The sequence below is a fragment of the Lactuca saligna genome, chromosome 4 (genome assembly GCF_052625555.1).
Source record: "Lactuca saligna cultivar CGN05327 chromosome 4, ASM5262555v1, whole genome shotgun sequence".
In the NCBI taxonomy this organism is placed as follows: Eukaryota; Viridiplantae; Streptophyta; class Magnoliopsida; order Asterales; family Asteraceae; genus Lactuca; species Lactuca saligna.
The window spans coordinates 98,611,617-98,635,286 of record NC_136420.1 but is presented as its reverse complement, the minus strand read 5'-3'; the positions used below and the strand labels follow the sequence as shown (position 1 = coordinate 98,635,286).

At 36.7% G+C, this 23,670-nt stretch overlaps 4 protein-coding genes across 4 annotated transcripts; all 4 read right to left on the bottom strand.

Annotated features, from left to right (window-relative positions):
- Positions 1-1,477: 1,477 nt before the first annotated feature.
- Positions 1,478-4,041, bottom strand: LOC145039959 (uncharacterized). The gene is made up of 4 exons (XM_078987953.1): positions 3,018-4,041; positions 2,146-2,895; positions 1,932-2,053; positions 1,478-1,849 (listed from the first exon to the last, which is right to left on the bottom strand). Exons 1-4 carry the CDS (start codon positions 4,039-4,041, stop codon positions 1,478-1,480), a joined length of 2,268 nt encoding a protein of 755 aa, XP_078844079.1.
- Positions 4,042-7,215: 3,174 nt separating this feature from the next.
- Positions 7,216-9,248, bottom strand: LOC145039958 (heat shock cognate 70 kDa protein-like). The gene is made up of 2 exons (XM_078987951.1): positions 9,032-9,248; positions 7,216-8,846 (listed from the first exon to the last, which is right to left on the bottom strand). Exons 1-2 carry the CDS (start codon positions 9,246-9,248, stop codon positions 7,216-7,218), a joined length of 1,848 nt encoding a protein of 615 aa, XP_078844077.1.
- A 3,448-nt stretch (positions 9,249-12,696) lies between these two features.
- On the bottom strand, positions 12,697-18,463 carry LOC145039957 (uncharacterized). Its single transcript, XM_078987950.1, has 5 exons — positions 17,440-18,463; positions 16,568-17,317; positions 16,354-16,475; positions 15,918-16,271; positions 12,697-12,765 (listed from the first exon to the last, which is right to left on the bottom strand). The coding sequence occupies exons 1-5, from the start codon at positions 18,461-18,463 to the stop codon at positions 12,697-12,699; spliced, it is 2,319 nt and encodes a 772-aa protein (XP_078844076.1).
- A 3,174-nt stretch (positions 18,464-21,637) lies between these two features.
- Positions 21,638-23,670, bottom strand: LOC145039956 (heat shock cognate 70 kDa protein-like). The gene is made up of 2 exons (XM_078987949.1): positions 23,454-23,670; positions 21,638-23,268 (listed from the first exon to the last, which is right to left on the bottom strand). Exons 1-2 carry the CDS (start codon positions 23,668-23,670, stop codon positions 21,638-21,640), a joined length of 1,848 nt encoding a protein of 615 aa, XP_078844075.1.

Sequence of the window (23,670 nt, the reverse complement as noted above, 5' to 3'; positions counted from 1 at the left end):
CAATTTTTTTTCCTAATCTTTGTATAAACTCAGAAGTAGAAATTGATTATATGAATTGGAAATTGATAGGTTAAATGTTATATATAAACATGTATGTTTGTTAGGATGTAAGGACTGAAATTTGTGAAATAAGAAATCTATTTATCCTATTCTTTTCATCATGAACAGATCCTCAGAGGTCCTTTGCAAGAACTGATCTGCAGAGGAGCCCTCTGCGCAACGATATATGCCTTTGCGCAAATGTATTTTTTTGTTTTTGTTTTTTTTTTTTTTCCGATTTTCTATATGCCTTTGCGCAAATGTATTTTTTTCCGATTTTCTAACACTCAACTGAGTTCTTTTGACCCTCAACAGATATGAGACTTAAAGCCTTGGACTCGTCGAGTCCCAGGAACGGACTCGCCGAGTCGGTCACGTCCACATTCTAAATCCTCGAGTTCTGATGTACAACTTTTGATCAAAAGATAGCTCCAAGCTTCTACAATCGATCTAGCATGTAAAGTTACGAACTTTACGTGCTTGCATGGGACTCTGAGCTCAAAAAGACATAAAACAAGCTCTTATGATGCATGGGACCTTTCATGGGTGCAAAAGCAGTCCCCAACTGCCTAGTGACCCCCTTAATGACGTGATTCATAAGCTCCAACCCCCAACCATGTTTGCAATCATGGTTGGCCATAAAAATGGCTTATAAAATCCCTAAATCTCCCCAAAAGGGATCTAACAAATGAAAGAGCAAGGTTACAACTTTTTACCATCAATGAACTATAGAAGGTGCACAAACTCGGGTTCCCTTGGTCTCTACTCGCTTCCTCAAGCTTTTCTACTTCCTTCTTAAAACCACAAGCACCAAAATCCACCAACAAAGCTTAGATTGCTTCAATAACGACTAGGGTTTCAATGAGAGGTGTTCTGGGAGCATAAGGGACGATATGGCCGACATAACATTGTTTAAATAGGGTGCAAACCCTCGGATTAGGGTTTTTTTTTTTTTTTTTATTTTTTTTTTTCAGACAACGTCTACTCGTCGAGTCCGGGGCCCAACTCGTCAAGTCCATTGCTTGAATCCCGCGTCCCATCCCGCTTCTACTCGACGAGTTGGTCCTTCAACTTGCCGAGTCCAAGGCCAAAATGCAAGATTTTTAAATGATTAATAAAAAGCAAGGTTGCAGAAAACGCTAGACGTTAGCTAGGCGGTGGACTGGGGTCTAGGGATTAATCGGTTAGACGGGGATTAATCGGGGAACATTAATTATTAAAAAAATAATTCAAAAAATTATAAATCTAATTTTAATACTAAGAATATAAGTAAATAAGCATAAAGGTTTAATAATAACTTAATAAGTTTAACAAACACAACCATTTATCATCCAAAATAAACATAAAAGTTTAATAGTAAGTTTAACAAGCACACCAAATCATATCCAACAAGTCCATAAAAGTTTAAAATAAGTTTTAACAACACAACAATTTTCTTCTAATCTTCACCACATACTTCCATTATTTGAACCCCATCCGACTCATATTCGTATTCTTCTAACACTTGATCCTCACTCTCGGACTCGAAATCTTCATCAAAAAGTTCGCTCGTTTTTGGACTTTCGCGGGGTGCTTGACTAACATCGGTTTCAAGAGTTTCATCAACCGTTTTGGGGTCTACTTCGTCTACATCACAATCATCGCAATCAACAATCCATTCTTGAGCGGAGAGAGAATGATTTGATAATAGCACTTCTATGTTTCTATCTTTTCTCTTTTTGTTTTTCTCCATTAAATTAGCATTGAATTGAACATAAACAAGATTGTTCAATTTGCTTGTCTCCAATCTATTTCGTTTCTTTGTGTGTACCTACAAATTTAAACACAACAAAGAGTTTAAACATGCTTAATATTTAAATTTTATAAAATATAAATTTAATGCTTTATATTACTAACCCCTTCAAACGTGCTCCAATTCTTTCACAACCTGATGAACTACTAGTTAAAGAAAGAATCCTCATTGCAATCTTTGTCAAATGAGGAGTTGTGCCACCAAATAGTCCCCACCAACTAGCTATGATTTTGAAACAAAAACACATTATTAATCGATAAATATCAAAATTTTATAAAATAGATAAATAGATAACTAAAAGGAAAACGAATTACCCAGATCAATGTCGGCATCATTCACCTTACAATGTTTAATTGCAAGATCGGAGCCAAATCTATCAACCTTCTTCTTGTACTTTGGCAAGTCAATAGTTACGAATTGCCTTTGTATCTCTAAATCTCCAAGAAATAATGTATCAAAAAAATCAAGAACCGCATCCATTACATCGGGATCAAATTGGAGTTGTGCATCATTATAATGGTAATACGGATTCAAAAGATAAGATGTCAAATGTAAAGTTGAATCTAGTTGACCTTTCATCTTTGTGTTTATGATATCTATAATAGGCTTGTAGTGTTTCTCGTTACCACCCAAAGATTTGATAATTTCTTCTTTTGCAACTTTAATCTCCCCATAAACAAAACCCATTGAGGGATTCCAATCCGCATCAACCATTCGAAGGACTTTCACCAAAGGAGAGAACACTTTTAAACATTGTGTCACACCGGACCAAAACTGGACACTTGTCACCGTTTTATATGAGGCAATCCCTTTAGGCTTACCGGAAAATTTACATTCCTCCCATTCGTTGCTAGAGAACATATGTCTTAGTTGCTCCTTTTTTTCGGACAAACTTTGTAATGTTAGAAAGGCCGAAGCAAATCTTGTGACTCCCGGTCGGATAATTTCCCTTTTGTTGGTGTAACTTCTCATCATCGCCAAGGTTTTGTGGTGAGCGTAAATGAATATGGTTAGTTTCTTTGCTTGATCTAGGATTTTCTTAAACCTTGGGAGTGCTCCGATACCTTGAAAAACAAACACGATTAAATAATAAATTATAATATATAATTAAACATTTTTAAACTACATAAACTACTAAGAAAAATAAAATAATAAATACAATAAATAAATAAAATAATGTAAATACCTTCAAGCATGAGGTTAATGGTATGTGTTGCACATGATGTCCAAAAAATAGATGGTCTTTTCTCTTTTAGCAACTTCGCTGCCCCCATGTTATTTTTGGCATTATCGGTCACAACTTGAACAACATTCTCAGGACCAACTTGTTGAATACAAGATTCCACATACTCATATATGTGTTGGCTTGTATGTGCTTCACCGGAACATTCTTTTGAAGATAAAAAAACGGTACCCATCTTCGAATTAACACATAAATTCATAATGCTTCTCCTTTTTCGATCAAACCAAGCATCCGTCATAATCGAGCATCCATCCTCTTTCCATTCTTTTTCGTTTTTTTTCAAAAAATTTTTTGTTCTTTCAACTTCAAGCTTTAGAAGTGGGTCACTCAAATCATATCTAGTAGGACATGGAAGCCCGGTTCCAAATTGGCCAATAACCTCCACCATCATTTTGAAGCTATCCCTTTCAAAGGCATGAAAAGGAATCGCACTCTCGTATGCCCACCTACTAATAAATTTATGGACCGCTAATATTCTTTCTTTCCGGACAATATTGTTAAGATCAATATTTTTGCTCTTTCCCGCCTTCACAACTTCTTCGGGGTTTATTATGTTTGCGAAGTTATCCATGGGGCCTATAACATTTGGAGCCTTCGACCCCAAAGAATTTTCTACTTCATCCACGCTATCATGCAATTCTTGTCTCGCCTCTACCCTTAAATCTTCAATATGAACTTTTTTAGCTTTTTTTTTCAACTTCCCTTCGTTAAGATAATTCAGACATTTCAATTGATCATCTTTTGTAGACTTTGGACATGAAGATACATTCCCCGTTACATGAGCAATATGTTGTTTCATCCTATAAATCCCCCCACCAAACACTTTTCCGCACAAGGTACATTTCAATCTATCCATGTTGCTTTTATCTGGGATGACACCATATTCCCAACCAACATCATCTGAATTACGTTTATGTGCACCAGTGGCGGTTGATCCAACAGATGTAGTAGATGCATTAGATGCCATTGATTGTCAACTGTTATAAAAAAAAATACATTAACACATTAAAAATTCTCACTAAATCAACAAACTTTGTATCATATCCATTTATCATCACTTCATCTAATATTTATTATTGAGTATATCATGATTATCATCACATTAACACATTAAAAATAGTTGAATACTCACTCACATATCACTAAAAAAATCACATTAACAATAACACCGTATTGGTGTTATTCATATCAGAGGCTCTGTAAACAAGTTTTGTAAACTGACTAAACTCAATCATATTTCCAAACTAGCTTCTAATTAATTTTTAGCAAAAACAACCTGTTCTATAAACTCAATCAGTCAATCTCAGCTCTATATGAAGCAATGATACTGGAACTAAGTAAACTCAATCACATTAACAGAATAACAAGTACGAATTTCGTATTTAATAGGTAGTAAAAATCAAAGAATCGGGCCAAAATACTGGAAACAAGTTGATAAACCAAACAAGTTGATACCGGAATCGGGCCAAAGTACGAATGTTACCCAACTTTCGTCTTCCATGTTTAACAGAAAAATGAGCATATATTTCATCATTAGTTCATCAGAAATCAAATGATTAACACCTCAAATCGAGGACAATAGATAAAATTGAAATTTGATAGCAAAAATCGAGTTTGATAAACTAACCTGTGTCGATTATGAAGATTGTTGCCGAACACTGAATACAATGCAGCCCTAACAGCGGCTCTAACAGCAAAGATGGCGGATTTCACACATTGGGGTTGTAACAGGCGAAGGCGACGACACTATTATCTTCTTCGATTTCATCTTTTAGTCAAGAGAGAAACCACAAAAAAGTTTTCAACTTTTAGTCAAGAGAGAAACCACAACGACGGGAATGAGCGAAGTGGGAACGAGCCCTAGAAAAAGTTATCAGTTTTTACGATTTTGCCCTAATCTTTTTTGAAAATCCGTTGACCGATGTTGACCTATTAAACGCCTAGATCCGATTATCTCCGATTATATCCGATTAGCTCCGAGTTTGACCGGCTTTGACCAGCCCCGATTACACATAAAACGTGGTCGGTTGCAGTCCGCCTAGCGCCTAGGCGCCGATTAATCGGCCGCCTAGGCCGATTTTTACAACATTGATAAAAAGAAATACGTACCAAGAACCAGGTGCTACATTCTTGTGCCGTTTTTCTGAGAGCCTCAAATACTCATCCCATGAGTCCGTCCTATGTTGAATGCTAGTTGACGAATTGTCGTATTTTTCAGTTGGAGGGAAACCTTGCCTACCTCTAGCTTCCCACTTCGGTTGAAAATATGGAAATCGATTCATCTCACTAAATATGCATAGAAAAATTATTTCCTTGTCCGAAGCCGACGTCTAAACTTTTCATCACCGACAAAATAGTATTGTACAAGATGGTTGTGCCCATCCACACGATTTCTCTGTAAAGGGCATTTTCTGGTTTTTGAAGAGGAAGTTTCAACTTTGTCTTCTTGTAGATAAGCGAGCATTATTTGCATAACGTTTTCGATAAACATCGATTCTCACAAAGCAAACTTACCGTGGAACATGATTATGGCGTTTTGAATTTGATATAAAGAATGTAGAGGTTTTTTGTGTTGTGGTATATAATGAAAGTAGTATTCTGTAGTGGAGATAGAGGAAAAAAAATTATAATCCTTAATGTTTTAAAAACCGGTTGTTTAATTGAACCGGTATGGCGACCGATTCCCGGTTTAACTGGTTCGACCGACGAGTGAACCGATTTTTATATTTTTCATGTTTTTTTTTCTATTTTCCTACACATACATACATATATAAATTATGAATTTGATGTGTACAAGTTGAAACATTAAATATACACATAGAAATAAGTTGTAAATGAATCCAAATATATTAAAATAACACATAACCATAAGTTTTAATGTTTTACATCAATTCATATACGCCAAAAAGAAAATAAAATATAATATTGAAACCAAATATAATTTTAGATGAATATAACATCATAAAAAATCTTTATAATATTTATCATAAAACTAAATAGTTTTGAAGAAAAAAGTCATTAAAGTTTATTACGTAAATGATTTTTTTCATATGTTTTTATTCGGTTTAACCGGTTCAACCGGTTTATTTTGACCGGTTCAACCGGGTTTTTTTTAAAGACCTGTCGGTTTAATCCGGTTCAGAAATTAATATAAAACCGGTGATAGTTGAACCGCTCTCTCCACCGGTTCCCCGTCCAATCGGTTCGACCGGCCGGTTCAAACCGGTTTTTAAAACATTGATAATCCTACATGCGTCCAACGGTAAAAAATGAAAGAATGCATGCGGTGTAATCCCACACACCACACTTTGTGGTGCTCCCCACGTCCCGCTCCTACCAGCTCAACCCACCGTATTGTGTGGTGGAAGTAGACTCTTGAGCTTAACTTTGCAACCATTACAATCTAGAAACTAGTATTTTTGTATGCAAAATATCTACCAACATTGCTAACAATCTATAACTAGATTTAAAGAAAAAGATGCCTAAGGAATGACAGATTACAAATTTTAACCCACCATCTAGTGTTTGTTATTCCAAGGAACTGTTACTTTCTCTTATTATTCTCTTGCCGGTGCAAAATGGCTGGTGAAGCCCCATTTATATGATTAAGGTTCTTGTGGTCTTGTTGAGTCCATAGATGATAGATGCTTGGCATGCATAACAAAATTACAAAATTTTAATTACTTCAATACATAATGTATCTTTTACGGTTCTTTAAAGTAAGCACACTAGCTCCGATTTTGCAAGTTCCAATTTTTCTTTGGGGTGCTTTATGCTTAGGGTAAATTCAGCATATATGTACTAATACTGAAACAAAAAACGGATAACATAACTTTACCAAGTGTGGCATAAACCATATTGGACGTTCCATTTTGATACATGAATAAACATTATCAAACAACAACCAATGTTATAAACATAGTATGCAAATTTCTATAAATCCATAATAATCAAACAACAACCACCGTTATAAACATAGTATGCAAATTTCTAGAAATCCATAATGTACCAATATCACATGCCTTGCATGGTTGCATGAGTAGAAGATCGAAATAGCATTCCAGAATTCACGAGTTGCACTGTTTAGCATAAACTAATGAAAAGAAATCACAACCTTAGAAGATACCAGTTTAATTGAGAACTAAAATTCTTGCATGCATATGGACTCCAGATATTCCTTCATTGCCTGAACCTCATCAATGGATGCATCTTCGTGGTGCTCGATCCACTTGGTCGCGTCAGCAATCTTGTGCTCCATCATCATCAACCTCTCACTGTAAGCCATATTCTTAATCTTATTTTTCATGTCGTATATGAAATCCTCTAGAGCATTGAATGCATCTACTTTCTTTTTGTATTCTTGGTCCTCGTGTTTGTAGTCTTCAGCATCTTTTACCATCTTCTCGATCTTTTCCTTTGAGAGTCTTCTGTTTTCGTTGGTAATCATGAGTTTATTCATCTTACCGGTTGATAATATCCCCGCTGTGACTGTGAGGATACCGCTGGCATCTATTTCAAAACACGCAATTGTGCTTACAACTCCTTTTGGAGCCGGGGGTATTCCAGAAATTGTGAACTTCCCCAACAAATGGTTATCCGTAGATTTGGCTCTTTCACCTTGATACACCATGATTTCCCACCAAGATTGGTTGTCTTCGGTTGTACAATAAATTTTGGATATCTTTGTAGGTATTGGAGTGTTCCTTGGGATCACCACGTTAAATTTTTTGCCTCTTACCTCTATACCAAGGGACAAAGGGGTGACATCTAATAACACCAAATCTCGACACCTTTTATCACTGTTACCACTTAACTTTGCAGCCATAACCGCTGCACCGTATGCTACAGCCTCATCGGGGTTTAGGCTCTTGTATAGCTCCTTCTTCTGATTGAAAAGTTTTTGCAACATACATTGGACCTTTGGTATTCTAGTTGACCCACCAACAAGAATCACCTCGTTTACCTCCGGTTTCTTCATCTTTGCATCGCTTAAACATGCCTCCAGAGTCTTGATGCATCGATCAAAATACTCCATGTTGAGGTCTTCAAATTTAGCTCGACTGAATTTCATAGAGAAATCAATCCCCTCATGCAAGCAATCTAGCTCGATAGATGTGAGAGTATCGCTCGAGAGAATCCTTTTTGCTTTCTCACAAGCACATCTCAGTCTCCCCAATGCTTTTTTGTTGGGTGTCAAGTCTTTCTTCCATTTTCTTTTGAATTCCTTAACACAGTGATCCACCATGCGGTTATCAAAATCCTCGCCTCCCAAATGAGTATCACCAGCAACGGCTTTCACCTCAAAGGTACCGAATTCCCCTTCTACCATAGTCAGTATAGAGACATCAAAAGTGCCACCACCCAGATCAAACACCACCACATTCTTCTTCTTTTTCTCTTTCATTTTGAAGGGCTCTTCTAGACCATAAGCAATTGCAGCTGCTGTAGGTTCATTGATCATGCTAATGACGTTGAGTCCAGCAATAGTGCCAGCATCTTTTGTTGCTTGACGCTGTGGATCGTTAAAGTAAGCGGGGACTGTTATCACAGCATCTTTCACGGGTTTTCCAACGTATGATTCTGCAATTTCTTTCATCCTTCCAAGAACCATTGATGAAATTTCTTCCGCCAAAAATTCCTTGGCTTTACCTTTGTAGGAGACGACTATCTTTGGTGTGTCGGAAGGACCTTCTATCACCTTAAAAGGCCACAATTTCTTGTCCTCCTGCACTTTGGAATCACTGAACCTTCTTCCGATCAACCTCTTAGCATCTGAACATTATTTCAAAAAAAATATTAGTTTATAACAATGATCTAAGACTTCAGTGTACTTAAATGTATCAGATTCCGCTGTTGAGTGAAGAATGATTCTTAAAATATGGAATTTCCTTACGCTTAATCATAATAAAATAACAACATTCAATACGATGTATGAAAAAAAAAAGGTTATTACGTACCAAATATGGTGTTAGCAGGGTTGATGGCGGCTTGGTTCTTGGCGCCGTCGCCAATGAGACGTGCTGCATCAACGAAAGCAACACAAGACGGTGTCGTTCTATATCCCTGAGCATTAGGAATGATTTCGATGCGATCATTCTTCCAAACGGCGACACATGAGTACGTTGTTCCGAGGTCAATGCCGATGGCCGGTGCGTCGTCTCCTGTTTTGCCCATTACAGCCAAATTTCAGTATAAATTAATTGTCGCTTTTCATCATTAACTTACCTTATACATTTTGTTTTAAAATTCAAAAAGTTCTGATGCATAGTCGATCTTTATCTCCTACTATCTCGACCCCTATCTCCCTTATTTTTAGACCAAATAGTCAATCTATCAAGTGTAACATTTTTCGAGCCCTTGAGCGTTTTTGTTTATTTTGAAAATTTTTCATTATTTACTAAACCTTTTTATGATTTAAATTGTCATCTTCATACCAACTAAACAACCTATAATTTAACAATAATATAAAACTAACAAAAAGAACACTAATTCAGCAATTAAAAAAATATATAATTCAAATATAAATTACATAATTAAAATTCAAATGAAACTAAAGCATATTAAAATTGTATGTCATGTCTCCTTGGTCACATCATAGTTTAAATCTTGGTCTAAAGCATCTTCAAACATGTCTGAATCTTCTTATGTATTGTCGAACAGGTCGTCGTATGTAGACTACACCTCTGTAGATTGATGATTTCAGAATATGACCAAAGGTTCCGCAGAGGGGGTTCTGCGGAACCATCACGCCTGTGCGGATTCTTTATTGCTCTGAGGATCAGGGGCATTAGGTAAAATCGCCCAAAAATTACCCTTTCCTCCTTAGTCGAATGCGGAAGGAAGCTAGGGCAGTCGATTCGCGGAAGGAAGCTGCGGACGTCGGACGGAACGAACACAAAAATGTCACGGTGAGCTCGATTCGTGCATGGAGCAACTGCACTCCGATGTGTTATCTGATGGATATGGAACTCAAGTAATATTTCAATTTTTTTTCCTAATCTTTGTATAAACTCTGAAGTAGAAATTGATTATATGAATTGGAAATTGATAGGTTAAATGTTATATATAAACATGTATGTTTGTTAGGATGTAAGGACCGGAGTTTGTGAAATGAGAAATCAATTTATCCTATTCTTTTCATCATGAACAGATCCTCAGAGGTCCTTTGCAAGAACTGATCTGCAGAGGAGCCCTCTACGGAACGATATATGCCTTTGCGGAAATGTATTTTTTTGTTCTTGTTTTTTGTTTTTTGTTTTTTTTTTTTCCGATTTTCTATAATTATTATCTCTTAAAATGGACCATTGAATATTGAGATCATTTTATGTTTGATTATATGTAAATTAATATTAAAATCGATTTACAATTATTTCTATAGTTAAAAAAAACATTGAAAATTTCTATAATTATTATTAAAGTGGACCATTTATGTAAATTTTATAATATATATGGGACCTTTCTGTAAAATTCTGTAAATTTGTTATAGAAAATGGACAATTTATTTTGAAAGATAATTATTGACGTAGACCATTGTATAAAAAGTTATAGAATAAAAACATTATTTTTGTTGCATAAAATTGTTAAAAAACAATATATAAGTACAATGCTATAAAAATACAAGTACAATGTTATTTAAAGTTACTTTTCAGTATTATTATTATTATTTTTTTAATTTTTGCATATATGTTTAATCTTTTGCAGCATAGTTTGCGTAGATGGCCTGCAGAATGTACTTTTAAAGGGCGTTGGGGACTGAGTTGAAAAAGTACATTACAAAACTAAATAGTAGGCAAGTTGAATCATTTCGAGAGACAGCTTTTGGGATCTTCATTGGTATGCCCACCCCGAATGGTGACCCGATGCTCTGTCATTTGTTGATGTTGAATGAGGTTCGTGATGTAGAGGTAGCCAGGGCTGGAAAGTTTCTGTAACGTCCCAAAACTACGACCCGGAAATTTCATTTCTAATATATATAAAAGATCATAAAACGGAGTATTTCATAATAAAACCATATGTGGCGTATCTCAAACTATAACAAAATACTGCGAGAAAACCGTGTCACCACTGTATCAAAACATAACTAAATAAAACTAAATCAACTCCCAGGGCAAAAACTGAAGCTGTGGTGTGTGCGATGCCATCATCCTGAGCTCTTCCCTTTGCTTGCGGAAGTACATGAAACCAAAACTGAAATTGTAAGCACGAAGCTTAGTGAGCTCCCCCAAACTACCACATACCATACAATAACAAATAAAGCACATACTGGGCCTTGCCCACTGCATCGGACCGAAGTCCGGAACTAACTGCATCGGACCGAATTCCGGAACTAACTGTATTGGATCGAAGTCCGGAACTGACTGCATCGGACCGAAGTCCGGAACTAACTGCATCGGAACGAAGCCCAGAACTGACTGCATCGGACCGAAGTCCGGAACTGACTACATCGGACCGAAGTCCGGAACGGGCTGCATCGGACCGAAGTCTGGAACTATCTGATCATCGCATAACATGAACACGTATCTACTAACATAGCACATATACAACATTGGACCTAAGTCCGGGGCACATAACACATAAACATGCCTGAGTTACAAAGATATCAAGCACCCTGAGATACTGCTTCGGACCGAAATCCGGAACTAACTACTAACTAAACGGGCCGGCATTGTGGCCGTAGACCCGTCCCTACAGGTAGGAAACTCACCTCGAGAACTGGCTGCTGAGTGTATGGTTCTGGAAGCTATCTGCTGCTACTCCGGTATCTCCTCGGCTACAATTCCATAAACACACTCAAACAAATACTGATAATTGTATTGGGGTAAAATGACTCTTTTACCCCTGGTCAAGTCAACTCTCCTGGTCCAATTCAATCAACAGTTGACCTGGCTCGCCGAGTTGGTCCGCCAACTCGCCGAGTCTCTACTCTCACTTTTCAAACTTCACTCGCTGCTACTTGTCGAGTGTGGCATCAACTCGACGAGTTGCCTTACGATTCTAGAACTTCAGGCTATCTGCATCCGACTCGCCGAGTCTGATGAACAACTCGACGAGTTGTTCTTGAGTTAAGAAGATCGTCCTGGACTCGCCGAGTTGTATGAACAACTCTTCGAGTTCCTCCATTACTAAGTCTGACCTCCAACTCACTGAGTCCACTCTACCACTCACTGGTCCCCACTCGACACCACTCAAAAGGGGAAACTCGGTGACTCGCGACTCGACTCGCTGAGTCGCATGCATGCGGCTTCTAAAAACTCGATTCTGCTTGAATCCAGCGTATATAATTTATAGATCTGGGCTCCCTAAGCTCGATTAACACGTAAAGATTCTATCTTTACGTGCCCATAAGCACCCAAGAGGATTAAAAGGCTCAAAAGCATAATAAAGGCTAGATCTAGGGTTCTCATGCAAAGCAACTTCGAAAAAGGCAATAAAGGATAGGATCCAAAAAGTTTTCAACTTGAATGAACGATCCAAATTCAATGTTTTTCTGTGTTTTTGGTCCATAATATACTTGAAAAGTCGATTTTACCCTTTTCATTTCTTTTTTCTATTTTTTTGATTTGTTTTGATATTTAAATAGTTAAAAACAAAAAATAAAAACTAAATCTCACCCACCTCCTCTTCACCGTACCCCATTTTCTCTCCCTATCTTTTGACTCTCTTTCCCATCTTCTTCTTCATCACACATCACCTGCAAATCAAAACTCACACAAAATATGAACAAAAAACCCAGAATCTGCAGCAACCTTCTTCTTCAATGAGTTTACCATTCATCGAAATGTATAAAATTATTGTAGAAGCAAAGGCCAACAAAAAAATCAAATTTATTTGCAATTACGCCTAAAACACTTAAAATTAGAACACCAAAATTAATTCATCCTAATTAAGTGTATTATAATCCGAAAAATTACAGTGCAGACACCAAAGTGCATCCCAACACAAACTCTTCAAGCTCTTGATAACCACAAATCGAGCAACAGTAGCCAAATGATAAAATTTCGCAAAATCCATGTTTAAAAACCATTGAAGAAAACCTGTGATGTCCAAAAAAATTGACTTAGTGGGTTTCTTCCATGAGTAGGCAGAAAACACAAAATCAGTGATGAACACGAATCGTAGAAAATGATAAACACAATGATGAATAAGAATTGCAGAAAATCAAAATAAAAATTCTAAACCAACCTAGAAATTTGCAGAAGACACAAAATCAAAATCTGGATTGAAACCCTAAAATAGTCTGGCGGCTAAGGGAAAGAGATGAGTATGTCGCCACAAGTTAGAACATTTCAAGATTTCCGATTTGTTACTAGATTCAACGTTGTCGACTTCATTAAGGTTAAGGCAGGTTTCAAGCTCTAATATGTAAATCCACTGGCTCATAAAGGACGAGGAATGGAGGCGATGAGAGGTAAAATACTCACCGACAAGAAGGGGTGGCGATCATTAGGTCTTCTTGACGGGGTGATAGACATGGAAATGATCTGAAAGTCAATGTCTTTTTGATGAAGAGGGAAAGAACACGAGAAAGAAATATAGGGTGGATGGGGTTTGTAGGCCCATTTTTTTTCTATTTCTTTTTTTTTTTAATTATAAAACAATTAATACAAATAAAGAAAATGAAAAAAATAAATAATAAGGGCAAAATAGTCTTTTCAAATTTTCAAGGACTAAAACTAAAGAAAATTCTTGATTTTAGACCTTCCATGGAAGTCGAAAACTTTTTGGAACCCATCCAAAGTTTTTTGCAAACCACAAGGACTAATTTTACAGTTTTGTCTTTAAATTGTCATCTTCATACCAACTAAACAACCTATAATTTAACAATAATATAAAACTAACAAAAAGAACACTAATTCAGCAATTAAATAAATATATATAATCCAAATATAAATTACATAATTAAAATTCAAATGAAACTAAAGCATATTAAAATTGTATGTCATGTCTCCTTGGTCATATCATAGTTTAAATCTTGGTCTAAAGCATCTTCAAACATGTCTGAATCTTCTTATGTATTGTTGAACAGGTCGTCGTATGTAGACTACACCTCTGTAGATTGAGGATTTCAGAATATGACCAAAGGTTCCGCAGAGGGGGTTCTGCGGAACCAAAACGCCTCTGCGGATTCTTTATTGCTCTGAGGATCAGGGGCATTAGGTAAAATCACCCAAAAATTACCCTTTCCTCCTTAGTCAAATGCGGAAGGAAGCTAGGGCAGTCGATTCGCGGAAGGAAGCTGCAGACGTCGGACGGAACGGACACAAAATGTCACGGCGAGCTCGATTCGTGGAGCAACTACACTCCGATGTGTTATCTGATGGATATGGAACTCAAGTAATATTTCAATTTTTTTTCCTAATCTTTGTATAAACTCAGAAGTAGAAATTGATTATATGAATTGGAAATTGATAGGTTAAATGTTATATATAAACATGTATGTTTGTTAGGATGTAAGGACTGAAATTTGTGAAATGAGAAATCTATTTATCCTATTCTTTTCATCATGAACAGATCCTCAAAGGTCCTTTGCAAGAACTGATCTGCAGAGGAGCCCTCTGCGCAACGATATATGCCTTTGCGCAAATGTATTTTTTTGTTTTTTTTTTTTGTTTTTTTTTTTTTCCGATTTTCTATATGCCTTTGCGCAAATGTATTTTTTTCCGATTTTCTAACACTCAACTGAGTTCTTTTGACCCTCAACAGATATGAGACTTAAAGCCTTGGACTCGTCGAGTCCCAGGAACGGACTCGCCGAGTCGGTCACGTCCACATTCTAAATCCTCGAGTTCTGATGTACAACTTTTGATCAAAAGATAGCTCCAAGCTTCTACAATCGATCTAGCATGTAAAGTTACGAACTTTACGTGCTTGCATGGGACTCTGAGCTCAAAAAGACATAAAACAAGCTCTTATGATGCATGGGACCTTTCATGGGTGCAAAAGCAGTCCCCAACTGCCTAGTGACCCCCTTAATGACGTGATTCATAAGCTCCAACCCCCAACCATGTTTGCAATCATGGTTGGCCATAAAAATGGCTTATAAAATCCCTAAATCTCCCCAAAAGGGATCTAACAAATGAAAGAGCAAGGTTACAACTTTTTACCATCAATGAACTATAGAAGGTGCACAAACTCGGGTTCCCTTGGTCTCTACTCGCTTCCTCAAGCTTTTCTACTTCCTTCTTAAAACCACAAGCACCAAAATCCACCAACAAAGCTTAGATTGCTTCAATAACGACTAGGGTTTCAATGAGAGGTGTTCTGGGAGCATAAGGGACGATATGGCCGACATAACATTGTTTAAATAGGGTGCAAACCCTCGGATTAGGGTTTTTTTTTTTTTTTTTATTTTTTTTTTCAGACAACGTCTACTCGTCGAGTCCGGGGCCCAACTCGTCAAGTCCATTGCTTGAATCCCGCGTCCCATCCCGCTTCTACTCGACGAGTTGGTCCTTCAACTTGCCGAGTCCAAGGCCAAAATGCAAGATTTTTAAATGATTAATAAAAAGCAAGGTTGCAGAAAACGCTAGACGTTAGCTAGGCGGTGGACTGGGGTCTAGGGATTAATCGGTTAGACGGGGATTAATCGGGGAACATTAATTATTAAAAAAATAATTCAAAAAATTATAAATCTAATTTTAATACTAAGAATATAAGTAAATAAGCATAAAGGTTTAATAATAACTTAATAAGTTTAACAAACACAACCATTTATCATCCAAAATAAACATAAAAGTTTAATAGTAAGTTTAACAAGCACACCAAATCATATCCAACAAGTCCATAAAAGTTTAAAATAAGTTTTAACAACACAACAATTTTCTTCTAATCTTCACCACATACTTCCATTATTTGAACCCCATCCGACTCATATTCGTATTCTTCTAACACTTGATCCTCACTCTCGGACTCGAAATCTTCATCAAAAAGTTCGCTCGTTTTTGGACTTTCGCGGGGTGCTTGACTAACATCGGTTTCAAGAGTTTCATCAACCGTTTTGGGGTCTACTTCGTCTACATCACAATCATCGCAATCAACAATCCATTCTTGAGCGGAGAGAGAATGATTTGATAATAGCACTTCTATGTTTCTATCTTTTCTCTTTTTGTTTTTCTCCATTAAATTAGCATTGAATTGAACATAAACAAGATTGTTCAATTTGCTTGTCTCCAATCTATTTCGTTTCTTTGTGTGTACCTACAAATTTAAACACAACAAAGAGTTTAAACATGCTTAATATTTAAATTTTATAAAATATAAATTTAATGCTTTATATTACTAACCCCTTCAAACGTGCTCCAATTCTTTCACAACCTGATGAACTACTAGTTAAAGAAAGAATCCTCATTGCAATCTTTGTCAAATGAGGAGTTGTGCCACCAAATAGTCCCCACCAACTAGCTATGATTTTGAAACAAAAACACATTATTAATCGATAAATATCAAAATTTTATAAAATAGATAAATAGATAACTAAAAGGAAAACGAATTACCCAGATCAATGTCGGCATCATTCACCTTACAATGTTTAATTGCAAGATCGGAGCCAAATCTATCAACCTTCTTCTTGTACTTTGGCAAGTCAATAGTTACGAATTGCCTTTGTATCTCTAAATCTCCAAGAAATAATGTATCAAAAAAATCAAGAACCGCATCCATTACATCGGGATCAAATTGGAGTTGTGCATCATTATAATGGTAATACGGATTCAAAAGATAAGATGTCAAATGTAAAGTTGAATCTAGTTGACCTTTCATCTTTGTGTTTATGATATCTATAATAGGCTTGTAGTGTTTCTCGTTACCACCCAAAGATTTGATAATTTCTTCTTTTGCAACTTTAATCTCCCCATAAACAAAACCCATTGAGGGATTCCAATCCGCATCAACCATTCGAAGGACTTTCACCAAAGGAGAGAACACTTTTAAACATTGTGTCACACCGGACCAAAACTGGACACTTGTCACCGTTTTATATGAGGCAATCCCTTTAGGCTTACCGGAAAATTTACATTCCTCCCATTCGTTGCTAGAGAACATATGTCTTAGTTGCTCCTTTTTTTCGGACAAACTTTGTAATGTTAGAAAGGCCGAAGCAAATCTTGTGACTCCCGGTCGGATAATTTCCCTTTTGTTGGTGTAACTTCTCATCATCGCCAAGGTTTTGTGGTGAGCGTAAATGAATATGGTTAGTTTCTTTGCTTGATCTAGGATTTTCTTAAACCTTGGGAGTGCTCCGATACCTTGAAAAACAAACACGATTAAATAATAAATTATAATATATAATTAAACATTTTTAAACTACATAAACTACTAAGAAAAATAAAATAATAAATACAATAAATAAATAAAATAATGTAAATACCTTCAAGCATGAGGTTAATGGTATGTGTTGCACATGATGTCCAAAAAATAGATGGTCTTTTCTCTTTTAGCAACTTCGCTGCCCCCATGTTATTTTTGGCATTATCGGTCACAACTTGAACAACATTCTCAGGACCAACTTGTTGAATACAAGATTCCACATACTCATATATGTGTTGGCTTGTATGTGCTTCACCGGAACATTCTTTTGAAGATAAAAAAACGGTACCCATCTTCGAATTAACACATAAATTCATAATGCTTCTCCTTTTTCGATCAAACCAAGCATCCGTCATAATCGAGCATCCATCCTCTTTCCATTCTTTTTCGTTTTTTTTCAAAAAATTTTTTGTTCTTTCAACTTCAAGCTTTAGAAGTGGGTCACTCAAATCATATCTAGTAGGACATGGAAGCCCGGTTCCAAATTGGCCAATAACCTCCACCATCATTTTGAAGCTATCCCTTTCAAAGGCATGAAAAGGAATCGCACTCTCGTATGCCCACCTACTAATAAATTTATGGACCGCTAATATTCTTTCTTTCCGGACAATATTGTTAAGATCAATATTTTTGCTCTTTCCCGCCTTCACAACTTCTTCGGGGTTTATTATGTTTGCGAAGTTATCCATGGGGCCTATAACATTTGGAGCCTTCGACCCCAAAGAATTTTCTACTTCATCCACGCTATCATGCAATTCTTGTCTCGCCTCTACCCTTAAATCTTCAATATGAACTTTTTTAGCTTTTTTTTTCAACTTCCCTTCGTTAAGATAATTCAGACATTTCAATTGATCATCTTTTGTAGACTTTGGACATGAAGATACATTCCCCGTTACATGAGCAATATGTTGTTTCATCCTATAAATCCCCCCACCAAACACTTTTCCGCACAAGGTACATTTCAATCTATCCATGTTGCTTTTATCTGGGATGACACCATATTCCCAACCAACATCATCTGAATTACGTTTATGTGCACCAGTGGCGGTTGATCCAACAGATGTAGTAGATGCATTAGATGCCATTGATTGTCAACTGTTATAAAAAAAAATACATTAACACATTAAAAATTCTCACTAAATCAACAAACTTTGTATCATATCCATTTATCATCACTTCATCTAATATTTATTATTGAGTATATCATGATTATCATCACATTAACACATTAAAAATAGTTGAATACTCACTCACATATCACTAAAAAAATCACATTAACAATAACACCGTATTGGTGTTATTCATATCAGAGGCTCTGTAAACAAGTTTTGTAAACTGACTAAACTCAATCATATTTCCAAACTAGCTTCTAATTAATTTTTAGCAAAAACAACCTGTTCTATAAACTCAATCAGTCAATCTCAGCTCTATATGAAGCAATGATACTGGAACTAAGTAAACTCAATCACATTAACAGAATAACAAGTACGAATTTCGTATTTAATAGGTAGTAAAAATCAAAGAATCGGGCCAAAATACTGGAAACAAGTTGATAAACCAAACAAGTTGATACCGGAATCGGGCCAAAGTACGAATGTTACCCAACTTTCGTCTTCCATGTTTAACAGAAAAATGAGCATATATTTCATCATTAGTTCATCAGAAATCAAATGATTAACACCTCAAATCGAGGACAATAGATAAAATTGAAATTTGATAGCAAAAATCGAGTTTGATAAACTAACCTGTGTCGATTATGAAGATTGTTGCCGAACACTGAATACAATGCAGCCCTAACAGCGGCTCTAACAGCAAAGATGGCGGATTTCACACATTGGGGTTGTAACAGGCGAAGGCGACGACACTATTATCTTCTTCGATTTCATCTTTTAGTCAAGAGAGAAACCACAAAAAAGTTTTCAACTTTTAGTCAAGAGAGAAACCACAACGACGGGAATGAGCGAAGTGGGAACGAGCCCTAGAAAAAGTTATCAGTTTTTACGATTTTGCCCTAATCTTTTTTGAAAATCCGTTGACCGATGTTGACCTATTAAACGCCTAGATCCGATTATCTCCGATTATATCCGATTAGCTCCGAGTTTGACCGGCTTTGACCAGCCCCGATTACACATAAAACGTGGTCGGTTGCAGTCCGCCTAGCGCCTAGGCGCCGATTAATCGGCCGCCTAGGCCGATTTTTACAACATTGATAAAAAGAAATACGTACCAAGAACCAGGTGCTACATTCTTGTGCCGTTTTTCTGAGAGCCTCAAATACTCATCCCATGAGTCCGTCCTATGTTGAATGCTAGTTGACGAATTGTCGTATTTTTCAGTTGGAGGGAAACCTTGCCTACCTCTAGCTTCCCACTTCGGTTGAAAATATGGAAATCGATTCATCTCACTAAATATGCATAGAAAAATTATTTCCTTGTCCGAAGCCGACGTCTAAACTTTTCATCACCGACAAAATAGTATTGTACAAGATGGTTGTGCCCATCCACACGATTTCTCTGTAAAGGGCATTTTCTGGTTTTTGAAGAGGAAGTTTCAACTTTGTCTTCTTGTAGATAAGCGAGCATTATTTGCATAACGTTTTCGATAAACATCGATTCTCACAAAGCAAACTTACCGTGGAACATGATTATGGCGTTTTGAATTTGATATAAAGAATGTAGAGGTTTTTTGTGTTGTGGTATATAATGAAAGTAGTATTCTGTAGTGGAGATAGAGGAAAAAAAATTATAATCCTTAATGTTTTAAAAACCGGTTGTTTAATTGAACCGGTATGGCGACCGATTCCCGGTTTAACTGGTTCGACCGACGAGTGAACCGATTTTTATATTTTTCATGTTTTTTTTTCTATTTTCCTACACATACATACATATATAAATTATGAATTTGATGTGTACAAGTTGAAACATTAAATATACACATAGAAATAAGTTGTAAATGAATCCAAATATATTAAAATAACACATAACCATAAGTTTTAATGTTTTACATCAATTCATATACGCCAAAAAGAAAATAAAATATAATATTGAAACCAAATATAATTTTAGATGAATATAACATCATAAAAAATCTTTATAATATTTATCATAAAACTAAATAGTTTTGAAGAAAAAAGTCATTAAAGTTTATTACGTAAATGATTTTTTTCATATGTTTTTATTCGGTTTAACCGGTTCAACCGGTTTATTTTGACCGGTTCAACCGGGTTTTTTTTAAAGACCTGTCGGTTTAATCCGGTTCAGAAATTAATATAAAACCGGTGATAGTTGAACCGCTCTCTCCACCGGTTCCCCGTCCAATCGGTTCGACCGGCCGGTTCAAACCGGTTTTTAAAACATTGATAATCCTACATGCGTCCAACGGTAAAAAATGAAAGAATGCATGCGGTGTAATCCCACACACCACACTTTGTGGTGCTCCCCACGTCCCGCTCCTACCAGCTCAACCCACCGTATTGTGTGGTGGAAGTAGACTCTTGAGCTTAACTTTGCAACCATTACAATCTAGAAACTAGTATTTTTGTATGCAAAATATCTACCAACATTGCTAACAATCTATAACTAGATTTAAAGAAAAAGATGCCTAAGGAATGACAGATTACAAATTTTAACCCACCATCTAGTGTTTGTTATTCCAAGGAACTGTTACTTTCTCTTATTATTCTCTTGCCGGTGCAAAATGGCTGGTGAAGCCCCATTTATATGATTAAGGTTCTTGTGGTCTTGTTGAGTCCATAGATGATAGATGCTTGGCATGCATAACAAAATTACAAAATTTTAATTACTTCAATACATAATGTATCTTTTACGGTTCTTTAAAGTAAGCACACTAGCTCCGATTTTGCAAGTTCCAATTTTTCTTTGGGGTGCTTTATGCTTAGGGTAAATTCAGCATATATGTACTAATACTGAAACAAAAAACGGATAACATAACTTTACCAAGTGTGGCATAAACCATATTGGACGTTCCATTTTGATACATGAATAAACATTATCAAACAACAACCAATGTTATAAACATAGTATGCAAATTTCTATAAATCCATAATAATCAAACAACAACCACCGTTATAAACATAGTATGCAAATTTCTAGAAATCCATAATGTACCAATATCACATGCCTTGCATGGTTGCATGAGTAGAAGATCGAAATAGCATTCCAGAATTCACGAGTTGCACTGTTTAGCATAAACTAATGAAAAGAAATCACAACCTTAGAAGATACCAGTTTAATTGAGAACTAAAATTCTTGCATGCATATGGACTCCAGATATTCCTTCATTGCCTGAACCTCATCAATGGATGCATCTTCGTGGTGCTCGATCCACTTGGTCGCGTCAGCAATCTTGTGCTCCATCATCATCAACCTCTCACTGTAAGCCATATTCTTAATCTTATTTTTCATGTCGTATATGAAATCCTCTAGAGCATTGAATGCATCTACTTTCTTTTTGTATTCTTGGTCCTCGTGTTTGTAGTCTTCAGCATCTTTTACCATCTTCTCGATCTTTTCCTTTGAGAGTCTTCTGTTTTCGTTGGTAATCATGAGTTTATTCATCTTACCGGTTGATAATATCCCCGCTGTGACTGTGAGGATACCGCTGGCATCTATTTCAAAACACGCAATTGTGCTTACAACTCCTTTTGGAGCCGGGGGTATTCCAGAAATTGTGAACTTCCCCAACAAATGGTTATCCGTAGATTTGGCTCTTTCACCTTGATACACCATGATTTCCCACCAAGATTGGTTGTCTTCGGTTGTACAATAAATTTTGGATATCTTTGTAGGTATTGGAGTGTTCCTTGGGATCACCACGTTAAATTTTTTGCCTCTTACCTCTATACCAAGGGACAAAGGGGTGACATCTAATAACACCAAATCTCGACACCTTTTATCACTGTTACCACTTAACTTTGCAGCCATAACCGCTGCACCGTATGCTACAGCCTCATCGGGGTTTAGGCTCTTGTATAGCTCCTTCTTCTGATTGAAAAGTTTTTGCAACATACATTGGACCTTTGGTATTCTAGTTGACCCACCAACAAGAATCACCTCGTTTACCTCCGGTTTCTTCATCTTTGCATCGCTTAAACATGCCTCCAGAGTCTTGATGCATCGATCAAAATACTCCATGTTGAGGTCTTCAAATTTAGCTCGACTGAATTTCATAGAGAAATCAATCCCCTCATGCAAGCAATCTAGCTCGATAGATGTGAGAGTATCGCTCGAGAGAATCCTTTTTGCTTTCTCACAAGCACATCTCAGTCTCCCCAATGCTTTTTTGTTGGGTGTCAAGTCTTTCTTCCATTTTCTTTTGAATTCCTTAACACAGTGATCCACCATGCGGTTATCAAAATCCTCGCCTCCCAAATGAGTATCACCAGCAACGGCTTTCACCTCAAAGGTACCGAATTCCCCTTCTACCATAGTCAGTATAGAGACATCAAAAGTGCCACCACCCAGATCAAACACCACCACATTCTTCTTCTTTTTCTCTTTCATTTTGAAGGGCTCTTCTAGACCATAAGCAATTGCAGCTGCTGTAGGTTCATTGATCATGCTAATGACGTTGAGTCCAGCAATAGTGCCAGCATCTTTTGTTGCTTGACGCTGTGGATCGTTAAAGTAAGCGGGGACTGTTATCACAGCATCTTTCACGGGTTTTCCAACGTATGATTCTGCAATTTCTTTCATCCTTCCAAGAACCATTGATGAAATTTCTTCCGCCAAAAATTCCTTGGCTTTACCTTTGTAGGAGACGACTATCTTTGGTGTGTCGGAAGGACCTTCTATCACCTTAAAAGGCCACAATTTCTTGTCCTCCTGCACTTTGGAATCACTGAACCTTCTTCCGATCAACCTCTTAGCATCTGAACATTATTTCAAAAAAAATATTAGTTTATAACAATGATCTAAGACTTCAGTGTACTTAAATGTATCAGATTCCGCTGTTGAGTGAAGAATGATTCTTAAAATATGGAATTTCCTTACGCTTAATCATAATAAAATAACAACATTCAATACGATGTATGAAAAAAAAAAGGTTATTACGTACCAAATATGGTGTTAGCAGGGTTGATGGCGGCTTGGTTCTTGGCGCCGTCGCCAATGAGACGTGCTGCATCAACGAAAGCAACACAAGACGGTGTCGTTCTATATCCCTGAGCATTAGGAATGATTTCGATGCGATCATTCTTCCAAACGGCGACACATGAGTACGTTGTTCCGAGGTCAATGCCGATGGCCGGTGCGTCGTCTCCTGTTTTGCCCAT